Genomic DNA, 12,347 nt, shown 5'->3' with positions numbered 1-12,347 from the left:
TTCTTTGTACCTATGTGTATGAAAAAGAGATATTTGTACATGAATAAATTAATATGTAATATTACATTTGTGAAAATAAATTTGAATATGTGACATTTATGAGAACATATTTCATAAATGGTAAATGACAATTTAATATTTATTAAGCATTTTCAGCTTGATGAAAAGTGTGGATGGGTTAATAAATCCATATGTTTTAATGGAGAATACTGTATACTGACCTGAAAATCATTTTATCTGATAATATTACAATCAGAGCATTATGTGTGACAATCATGTGTTTTTGTTTTTTCACCACAGCACTGATGCCAAATTCATCAATGTTCACTCAGGCACTGAATCGTTTGCAGCAGTTTCTCACACTGAAATAGTAATGGGATATTTTATGAGAAATAAAACAATAAGAGTACTGAATTTAGGTGGATATTTACCTAAAATCTACAGTAGGAGACAAAACTTGCAAAACTTTTTTTTTGATTATCAGCAACGAAGCAGCTCTTTATTGTGTGTGCAGCTTGTAATTGACTCTGCACTTCAGGTAATGACTATTTATGTCCTTTTTTTTTTCAGTTTTATCCCAAACCGTATCGGGGGGGGGGGGGGGGGGGGGGGGGCTGGTGGGTGCTGACGAAAGGCTAAAAATGCCCCTGGTATTACATATCTCTGATTCATGTGTTCAGGTTTTTGTACAGAGTTGTGGCTTGTTTAGTGACTGTGACTGTCTTGCACAGTAATACACAGCTGAGTCATCAGCCTGAAAATTATTTCCCTGTAGAAACACTGTGTTTTTGGACGTGTCCTGGGTGAAACTGATCTTGTTTTTCACAGAGTCTTTAATGTTAGTGTCATCATTACTACAAAGATATCCGAGCCATTCCAGTGCTTTTCCAGTAGGTTGACGGATCCAGTGAATGCAATAGCTTGATACTGAAATCCTGCAGGAGATGGAGGATGATTCTTGAGGCTTCACAAACATAGATGGAGCTTGAGTGAGCTCAACACAGAAAACACCACCTGAAATAACAATAAAATAATGTGTTATTAGTAATTTTGTCTCAGTTCTGAAGCTTATTTCAATGCTTTAGAGTTTAAATAAAGCATGAGTGAAGCTCACAGGATGCAGCTGCTGCCAGCAGTAGTAGAGCTGATGAGAAGATCATGATTAAAAATGATCTGAATTTCTCCTTCTGACCCCCAAACACACTTCACTTTAGTACATGGAGCAGATGGAGAATTTGCATGAAGTCATTTTGTTGTTCAAGATGTAAAAATTAATTTTTCCATTTCATCTTTATTTTATTTGATATCTGGAACAATTGCTTTCTAGAGAAAAGGGACAATGTATGTCTAGGCACAAAAAAAGATGAAGAAAATGAGAGGACCTGTCACTTTTCTTTAAGGTGTAAAAAATGTTCTTAATATAAAGATAAACCTTTGATGTTTTGATATGAAGGACTATTTAGAGATTCTTATTGGTCGTTCAAGATGCATGCAGATTTTGAGGCCTAATTTTTGTTTTTTGGAAAAATATTTTTGATCATTATAAACACTTTTATTTCAATTTGTAGCATAAAATGGAGAAACCTCTTTATACATCTATTGAATAATCTAGGTCTTATAATTTTATGTTCATCAACACAAAATTACATAGTGAAAGATTAAAAATATATAGTGCCAAAATAAATGTATAGGGTAGAGTGGGGGGAAACGCCTCCCTTAAGGATTGTGTAATTTTTTTTTCAGTGAAAAAAAGTTAAATGTGTTCAGAAAAGTTATCATAATTTTAGTGACAATGACATAAATTATAAACCAAGTATGAAAAATGTCCAGAGTTTTCATGTTATTACATTTTTAACAAAAATGTAATTTGTGCCAAGGGGGCATTTTACCCCACCTATGGGGCAGAAACAAAATAAATACACTTAAACAGAATCTAAAGCTGACTGTAGTAAATTAAATTTAATCTAACTAATTTAGCAAATGTCATGTAAAAATAATATTACTTTTTGTAGCTTAAGATGAAAACACATTGCCGTTTTGCAGTAACTGATACTCACTGGGTGCTGTAGATAAAATCAATGGCAATAATATAAAGTACATGATTCTGTCTGTTTGAACTCTCTCGGGTGGGACCTGTGACTCTGTGAGCAAGTCAGTTTGTAACGTCAATAAAGACTGCTAGACAAGAGCGCCTCCTCTTGGATATAGAACAGTACATCTGGAGCATAAGTGAAGTCAACAGTAAAGGTGGTGGTTTTTGTATTGCTTTGACACTGAACTCATTCACTGTGACTCTCTAGCGCAGTAATACACAGCAGTGTCTTCAGTCTTGAGGCTGTTCATCTGTAGGTACAGTTGACTGCTGGAATCATCTCTGGACACTGTGAACCTGCCCTGGACTGACTGGGAATAGTAGATTGGAGAACTGGATGTGCCAATGTATGCAATCCACTCCAGTCCTTTACCATGTGATTGTCTCACCACAGCTGCATAGTAGCTGCTGAATGTAAATCCAGAGGCGGTACAGACCAACCGAAAAGATTCACCTGGTCTTTTTACCACATCTTCAGACTGAGTAAAGGTCTGACAATGAATATCTGTGGAAGAGAGAGAAATATAATCAACTGAAAAGTCAGGAAAAAAAATGTAATTTTAGATCATTATTATTTAAAAGTTGACAAACCATGTAAAAATAGCAATATCAGGACTGAATTAATTATTGTCATTGTGATGAAGCTCTTCCACAAGAACCACATGAAACACAAACACACTTCAATGGCACAATGTAACTTATGAGAGAAACATCACATTATGTTTTGCATGAACTCCTCCTCCAGCCTGTCAATTCTTGTTTCTACTTATGAGTATGAAAAACAGAAATTTATAAATTAATTACACACTAAAATGTTAAATTTGGAGATTGGTGAATAGCATAAATGGCCTAGATAAAGTAAAAAAATAATAATTTGTAATCGATGAGAACATAAATTTTTAGTGACTATTTAATATTTTAAAAGTATTTTTGGCTAGATGAAAAGTCTGGATGGATGGATGGATGGATGGATGGATGGATGGATGTGTGATGAGGGATGGTAGCATGCAGGGGCATCTCTAGACCCTTTTACTGTGCCACGAGCCCTAGTTACTGATAAATCCTTATGTGTTAAAGGATTAGTTCACTTTTAAAAAAACTTTTGCTGATAATTTACTCACCCCCATGTCATCCAAGATGTCCATGTCTTTCTTTCTTCAGTCGAAAAGAAATTAAGGTTTTTGATGAATACATTTCTCCATAAAATGGACTTCATTGGGACCCAAACGGTTCAAGGTCCAAATGACAGTTTCAGTGCAGCTTCAAAGGGCTTTAAATGATACCAGACGATGAATAAGGGTCTTATTTAGCGAAACGATCGGTCATTTAAAAAATAAATAAAAAAGTTTACGTTTTATAAGCACAAATGCTCGCCTTGCTCTGTTCTGTGATGCGCGTTCGTGACGTCACGTAATATGCAATTACGTGGAAAAGGTCACGGTTGACGTAGGCGGAAGTACCGAGTCAGTAGGCTTTTTAATATTAAAACACCCAGGATACGCACACGAAATGGGCATTTTAAACGATAAACTGACACAAAGACATTTGAATATGTGTATATGGTCCTCCTTTCGCACATTTGTAAACACTGACTCGGTACTTCCGCCTAAGTCAACCGTGACCTTTTCAACGTCATTGCGTATTAAGTGACGTCATGAACGCGCATCACAGAACAGAGCAAGGCGAGCATTTGTGCTTATAAAACTTAAACTTTTTTATTTATTTTTGAAATGACCGATCGTTTCGCTAGATAAGACCCTTATTCATCGTCTGGTATCGTTTAAAGCCCTTTGAAGCTGCACTGAAACTGTCATTTGGACCTTGAACCGTTTGGGTCCCAATGAAGTCCATTTTATGGAGAAATGTTTTCATCAAAAACCTTAATTTCTTTTCGACTGAAGAAAGAAAGACATGGACATCTTGGATGACATGGGGGTGAGTAAATTATCAGCAAAAGTTTTTTTAAAAGTGAACTAATCCTTTAATGGACATTACAATATTCAAGCCTGAGAATTTTTTTGTTTGTTTGTTTTTGTCTGTTAATATTACAATCAGAGTGTTATGTGTGACAATCATGTTTTTTCTTTCACCTTTCTAGAATTAGTTCTGGCAGCAGTACTGAGATGGAGTATAGATGAACAACCATAGATGGAGGTTGAGTGAGCTAAACACAGAAAACACCACCTGAAAATAACAATGAAAGAATGTGTTATTATTAATTATGTCACAAAATGTCTGATAACAGTTGTAGGGGAATTACAGTTAAGACCCAAGGACCAGGTACGTTGAAAGAAGACCAGGAGTCAGATATGTGATTAATTAAAGAAAATTTACTGAAGAAAATAGCTTCATCAGCAGAAGTCAGCTTTAACACTCGCACGGAGTTCGTAGCCCGCTCTGCTTTACAATTCATAAACACCAGCAATTATACCCTAACAGAGGTTGCTATTGCATCAATACAAAAGTCAGCAAAATTCTGATTGATTCTAAAACCAAGATAAACTTAGACAATTTCCACATATGGATGTAAACACTTCAAGCATATCTCCAAATGATTATTGTAGGCGTCAGCGATCAGGAAGACACATATACAGGATCGGGATGGTGGCAGTGATGACTCCCTTCAGACAGTCTTCTCACTTAACACACACATATACACACAGAGCCCTTATCTGCATCTCAAGGTTTTCTAGCTTCTAGCGAGCATCTTATCAGTATGGTTGGTTACACACTTACTATGCAGCCATCAATTTGGAGAGTAGAAACACTGGATAGAACAAGATTCTTTAATATCTGTTATTCAAACATCTAAATGCCACAGTTCTCTCCGTCACTCGTAGCTCACGTAGATGGGAGGTCATCCTGACTCCCTAGCATGACCTTGTGACCCTGAGGAAATAATAGACTCTGGCATGTGTTCACATATTTCACTCTTACTACTCCTAAGAAGACTACATATACACACTTCAATCGACATGAATATAGATGGCTCTACTACTTAAGTCAATCATCAAACAATCTAGGAGGTTAAATACTGATCAATAACTTGAGTAATAATCAAATAAGACATAATGCAATCATTTTAATAGGAAATAATTTTATGGTATGATTAATATCACTCTGGAGGATATGGCAGATCAATCTTCACTCCATCCACTCCTTCACAGTTAAGCTTATTTCATTGCTTTAGTTTAAATGAAGTATCAGTGAAGCTGCTGCCAGCATTAGTAGAGCTGATGAGAAGATCAAGATTTAACGTCCACATAGCTTTATTAGTCCTATCCACAAAGCAGATACTCCTCTTTTGTACTAAGAGCAAGTAAACATTTTGCATCCAGCTCTTCGGTTGTCCAAGATGCAAGGTGCAGTATGTTATTAATTTGTTACAGTATATGCAATAATTGCTGTGTAAACATCTGTGACCATGTAAAAAAAATGAGGAAAATACCTTACGGAACTTTAATTTTGCTAACATCTAAACTTGTATGTCAGGTGTCTGTTAAAAGTATTGGTAAAATAAATCTATTGTAGCCAAAACAATTATTTAAAGAACTACAGTAGATACAGGCCTGGCAGACAAGTTTCAAAAGTAATGTATGAAGTATAAGGTATGAAGTACTTTCTTCAGACTTCATACATTCTACATTTCTAATATTCACGTAGGCACTGAATATTTGCAACACTTCCTTGGTTTGTTTTTCCAGTAGTCCTGGTTATAATTTAGCCTGTTGGTCATGCTGCAAGTTTGTAGATAAAGTACAGTCCTCTTTACCTGTCTCCTGATTTCCTAAGATGTCCAGTGTAAGTGAAATAAAGAAATTTTCACAAAAAAAAGTGCCATGATCAAAGCTGATAATTTACAGATATTAAAAAATAAAGAGAGAAAAATTATCTGTCAAGAAAACAAACATTCAGTGAGTGAATCAGTTTGAAACAAACTAAGACTGCTTGGCAAGATCGCCTCCTCTTGGATATAGAACAGTACATCTGGAGCATAAGTGAAGTCAACAGTAAAGGTGGTGGTTTTTGTATTGCTTTGACACTGAACTCATTCACTGTGACTCTTTAGCGCAGTAATACACAGCAGTGTCTTCAGTCTTGAGGCTGTTCATCTGTAGGTACAGTTGACTGCTGGAATCATCTCTGGACACTGTGAACCTGCCCTGGACTGACTGGGAATAGTAGATTGGAGAACTGGACGTGCCAATAGTTGATACCCATTCCAGTCCTTTACCGGGTGCCTGTCTCACTACACCTGCCCAGTAGCCGCTGAATGAATATCCAGAGGCGGTACAGACCAGACGAAAAGATTCACCTGGTCTTTTTACCACATCTTGAGACTGAGTGAAGGTCTGACAATGAATATCTGTGGAAGAGAGAGAAATGTAATAAACTGAGAAGTCAGCAAAATATAAAACTATTCAGAAGTAAACTCAATAGTTAACTTGCTAAAATGTATGCAATGATAAATCCTTAATATTATTTAAGAATGAGTTACAGACCATGTAAAAATAGTAATAACAGGAGTAAATTGATAATAGTTGTCATTGCTGATTTATGCTCTTCTACAAGAACCACAGTCAGTGAACAGGCTTATGGCACAATGAAACTTATAGGAATTATACATAACAGTTTGCATGAACTCCTCCTCCAATCTGTCATTTCTTTTTTCTACCTTTGCACAGAAAAAAATGGATAGAAAAACATATTGGGCCTTAATAAAGTAAACAAAAATGTATTTGTATTCATGACATTTATGAGAACATGTTGCGTAAATGATAAATGATCATGGTTTTTGATAAATGGATGGGGTGTGGGATGGTAGTATGTATATCTGATTCATGTGTTCAGGTTTTTGTAGAGAGCTGTGGCTTGTTTGGTCACTGTGACTCTCTTGCAAAGTAATACAATAATTTTTCAGTCTGAAAATTATTTCCCTGTAGAAACACTGTTATCGGTTGTGTCCTGAGTGAACTGATCTTGTTTTTTATTATTTCTTCTTTTTTTATGAGTCTTTAATGTTATTTCATCACTACAAATATATCCGAGCCATTCCAGTGCTTTTCCAGTAGGTTGACGGATCCAGTGAATGCAATAGCTTGATACTGAAATCCTGCAGGACATGGAGGATGATTCTCGAGGCTTCACAAACATAGATGGAAGCTAACTGAACTCAATACAGAAAACACCACCTGATAATAACAATGAAAGAATGTGTTATTATTAGTTATGTCTCAAAACTTCTGGTAACAGTTCTGAGGCTTATTTCATTGCTTTATAGTTTAAATAATGCAGCTGCTGCCAGCAGTAGTAGAGCTGATGAGAAGATCATGATTTGGTGCTGAAGTGAATGTAATTTTATTTATCTTACTGACCCTCAGACTTGTAGACAGTTTTGTACAAAGGGACGATTAAATTTACAAACAGACAAGCAACAATTCTTTTCTAATTAAACTGATTTTATTTCATCATGTTTGTCATTAGATTTGAGAAAACATTTCTACTCCCTTAAAATGTTTTCTTTTTTCTGCTGGCACAGAAAATCTGACTAGATAGTAACTGGTTAGTTGGCCCCTACAAATAATAATTCAGCGTGTTTTTGTTTTTAATTTGTAGTCTTTGAATTAGATTATTCAACTTTCCTGACACACAAAAAAGTTGGGCCCTTCATAAAGAGTCTATACAGATTTATTTTTTAAAGTGGTCATGAACTGAGGAATCACTGTTTATGGCTTCTGTTATCTTTAGTCATGTCATGCCAGTTGCGTATGGTGTAGACACGGAGTAAAATTAAGAAAGAGCTCCAAATTGTGTCAGTGAAACACTGTTTGTTTGCTTTACTGTGGATAAATTTCATAGTTCGACGCAGGCATTTCAGAAAGACTGAAAGATCTTGCAGTGCCTTTTTTTTCTCTCTCTCTCTCTCTCTTGCTAAAGAGCATCAGAGTGCTATATTAGTCTATGGGGAGTGAATATTTTTATATAGGCTATTTTTATACAACAGCTATTTGGGTTGTATAAAAAAATCTATTAAAAAATAGAGTTCAACAGTGATGGGACTTCATGTTTGTATCACTCATCTTGTAAGTGACATTTTCAGTCTTTATGAGTAAGTCACTGAATCATTTATTTGATTGATTCGTTCAAGTCACTGAGGGAAGAAACAACCAACTGTCTATTTGAATGAGTCAAATGTTCAAGCTGAAAACACTGATTCATTCAGAAACATATCTCCATTGTGTGTTGCTCAGAGACGCGGGGATTTCAACTCAACTACTTCGGTTGGTTGTACAAAAACAGAAGTAACTGGCCATTGAAGTGTAAGTAACCTAACAGTGTGTTTACTGAACTGTTGTTCACACTCGCAATAGTGCTGTTAATCTGAATATCAGCACGTCATTTTGCAGCAAATAATTATCCAGCTTGCTCATGAGGTATTGCTTAAATTAATCACATTATTTGAGTAATAATTTATAATTTTTATCATTCCATCATTTATCATCTATCAATCTTTAAAAAATAATTTACAAACACATTCTGCATGCATTCATCAGATGTCCTTCAGGCAGAAAATAAAAATAAAAAATAGAGCTGTTTGCAGATTGTTGTATTTTTTCTTTTTCTTTCTTTCTTTTTTTTCTTGTTTCATTATTAGGTAGACCTATGTTGGTTCCCTCAGTGGAAACCACACCACAGAAATAGGTCAGTTTGTGGAATAAATCTTGTGTTTCATTGCTTAATTTAAACATCTAATCTAACCTTGTGTATGCAATCATATATAACTACCAGCCCTTCTTTTGTATGGCTTTGTGGCTGCAGTTAATAAAAGGACAGCAAGCTTTTATCACGCAAAGAAAGTAGTTCACACAGTTTTCACACCACAAAGGGTGAGTTAATGGAAACTGACAGCACACATTTAGGACAATATAAGAGAACAGAAACATGCAGTAACACACACAACAGAAGCAGCAGCTTATGAATGACTCCTTGCTGATTCATTGTTGTGAACATGATGGAACATCAACACATATATGAGATTCCCTTTCAGGATTCTGCCAGGGAAACTGTGGCAGTTGAAATGAACAATTACTCAGAGGCAGATAATGGAGGGGTTTCACCTGAAGTCGTCAATGTGAGGGTAAAATTGAAAGGAAAAGACTACATGTGCTGCTCTGTGTTTAACATCATGTTTTGCAACTGCTTGTTTCTTGGTTTTGTTGCATTGATATGTTCATTAAAGGTAAGTGAGATAACCACGTTTTTCTTTCTAGAACAACATGTTAGTCTATACTCAGATTTACTCAGTTTTACCAAGTTTTCCTCTATTGTTTTAAAGGCCAGAAGCAAGATGAATGCGGGAGACATGGTGAAGGCTCAGAAGTACAGTCGACGTGCATGTAGGACAAACACAGTGGCCGTGATTGTGACCGGTGCGGCTCTAACTGTGTTCCTAGGCTTCTATTGTGGTGGAGTCTTTAATAATGGTGTTATCTTACATAATTTACCTGGGGTTTCCTCAGCAAGTTCCTCTGACACGTCTTTTTCCTCTTTTGAACTGTCTTTTGACATTGAAAGGCAAAAATCAAAACCCCGAAATTATTATGATCAAAGTAGACACAACTCTTATCCATCTGGAAGCAACATTAATAGAAGCCCTCAGAGACCCTCATACAGTGGAGGAAGATGGAAAGGGTGAAGACAGAAATAAAAGTGATAATCTGAGGTGAAAATTATCATCTCAGTTTTATTGAAATGTCATAATAATGTCATAAGTTTATTTAGTTTAATTTTAAGTTTATTTAATAAGTTTGATTAGAAGAATTTGGATTAGAAACCATCAGGATCACATAATTTGCTTCTGATATCACTTGCTGAAAAGACATAAGGATATAGCAATTTCTTTTATTGTATTGCATTCAATTTATATTTGAATGAACATGTTATTAACTTTAACAGAATGTATTTTAGTGGTTTTTATATGGTTTGTAGCAGAATTCAAATAAGTCTTATGAAACTATACATGCATATTCACTTATTTGTTTAGAGGCAATAATGAAACGCAGGTGTTTCCTGAGGGTCACACATCAGTAAATTATGTCTCTTTTTTTATAGACACTCCCTTGTCTCCATATATGTCTGTTGCTTCAATAATAGTATAGTTTTGAATGTTTTTATTAGTCTTGCTAATACGTTACTTTGGTAAGACATAGAATGAGAATGAGAATGAATCAACAAATAAACAATTCAATCATGACCTTATCAGCAATTATATCTATTCTGTTGTATCCATTGTATCTATTATGTGGTATCCATTTTTTGACCGAAATTATCTTACAGCAACCAAAGACTTCAAAGATGCCTTTTGTCTGAGGCTGTTTCACACAATCCCTAACTGTACAAAACCTGACACTTGACACTGTTTTTTTTTTCTGAAAACGTTCAGTCAGAGGCGCAATGTCATTTAGTCCAATGGCCGAAGTCTTTTAGTCTGAGGTACAATGCCTTTTTGTCATATAACTGACTTCTAAGGTCTTATGAAACGTGCTGAGAATACGCTTGTATTTATTTTTGTGAACATCAAATATAACTGAAATTGCATCAGATATACTGAAGATTTTAGTGCAAAGCTGTTTATTTGTGTGCCGAGTGTTAGTGTGGTTTTTGAACAAGGCAGTAACTGCTCTGTGTCACTGTGACTCTCTGGCGCAGTAATACACAGCTGTATCCTCAGTCTGCATATTCTGTCCTTGAAGAGTCACTGTGTTGCTGGAAGACTCTCTGGTAACTTGAAATCTACTTTTCAGTTTATCACTGTAATATGTGTTACCGCTACCACACATCCTTCCAACCCATTCCAGAGCTTTTCCTGCAGGCTGCCGAATGAAGTTAGTGCAGTAGCTGCTGTCAGTCACTGAATAGCCAGAGATTTTACAGGACAGTGTCAAAACCTGACCAGGACTTAAGACCATAGAATCAGTCTGTGTCAGTTCAACACAGTGGACACCTGAGAGGAAAAAATTGGCCAGACATGTTAGAGATATGGCAACATTATGTATAACCAAGAGTATTTTTATTCTGAAGTATCTCTACAGAAGCTATTAGACTTACGAGTAACAGCTGCCAGCAGCAGCAACAACCAGAGAGACGAGGAGATCATGGTTTGAGACGTGTGAGAACAAGCTGTTTCTTTTCATCTTAATACTAAAATAAAGAGGAGGAGGAGGAATATTTGCATAATTCATTACATACAATTATTATCATGATGCTTAGCAATATTTTGTTGGTTACTACTGTTAAATATCAAGATGACCTTCAAATCGTATCTTATACAAATTATAAAGAACAAGCAAATAGCAAGGGTAAAGCACTGAACAAATTTAGTTTTTTTTTGTTTATTATTTTGGTGCAAATTATATTTTTGGGTTATATTATGCATTTACTTTTTACATTTATTAGGCTTGCCTTGAAGTTTGTTTTTGTTTTACCAGCTTAATTAGTGTATATAATGTTTTGATGAGCTTTGAACAATTTCTGTGTGAAAGGGGTGAAATTATTTCCTTATGAAATGATTTCCTTGTGAAGACAAAACTCAGGACCTCTTGCAACATACATGGCATGCAACAAAACAATAAACTTTTTAATCTGACAGGAAGATCTGGGAGAAAGACCATTTGCTCATCTGTCCCTTCGCCCATCCTTAGGCCTCCTCCTTTACCCTTGGGCATATGGTCCAGGTCACTAAAAGACATGGAAGTGTCAAGAACTCAAGCTGCATTTATTACATCTTAAGAATTCATGATCTTAACCCTTTCATGTTTGGTCTCGTCCTCTGTGCAATTGGTAAAATGGTCTCAATTTCACAGTAGCCAGTTATATTATGAGAAAGACTGAAAACTTTTGTAGAACTCTGTTCTGCTGATGAAGGGGTGTGTCCCTCTCAGTGTCTGTGGGAATGTTTATCTATCTCCAGTCAGGTGCAACCCTGGGTCACGAGAACCTAAACATTTTGATTTGAAGATTTCTTTGTTTCTTTTCTGGGTATATAAGGGAAGTGACAAAACATTATGGGGGGATTCTGTAGCCAGAAAACCCACATACAGTGTATGTGAAATTCTGGAGCATTGCACTAGAACTCACATACTGCTGTGTGTCTCTTTGCTGTCAGGTATGCATCTCTTACTCAATCTTTGAGCAATCAATGTTATGTATTGATCTGAATTGGAACTGAATTTAATTCTGAATTGGCTTCTAATTG

At 35.8% G+C, this 12,347-nt stretch overlaps 1 protein-coding gene across 4 annotated transcripts in view; it reads right to left on the bottom strand.

The window, feature by feature from the left end:
• LOC306868774 (uncharacterized protein) overlaps positions 1-12,347 on the bottom strand; it is a 280,152-nt gene that overhangs the window by 204,958 nt on the left and 62,847 nt on the right. Inside the window, exons 1-2 of one of the 4 annotated variants that reach the window (XM_079415130.1) lie at positions 11,201-11,269; positions 10,784-11,096 (exon numbers count right to left, since the gene is read on the bottom strand). The exons of the other annotated variants lie outside the window; for them this stretch is intronic. Of the exons in view, the coding sequence (XP_079271256.1) occupies positions 10,784-11,096; positions 11,201-11,249 (362 nt within the window). The 5' untranslated portion in view covers positions 11,250-11,269. Of the gene's footprint in view, positions 1-10,783; positions 11,097-11,200; positions 11,270-12,347 lie in introns of those variants that run through there. 4 annotated transcript variants of the gene reach the window in all.

This window comes from Barbus barbus, assembly GCF_936440315.1.
Source record: "Barbus barbus genome assembly, chromosome: 4".
NCBI lineage: Eukaryota > Metazoa > Chordata > Actinopteri > Cypriniformes > Cyprinidae > Barbus > Barbus barbus.
The sequence above is the reverse complement of the archived record's forward strand: the minus strand, read 5'-3'. Positions and strand labels throughout refer to the sequence as shown.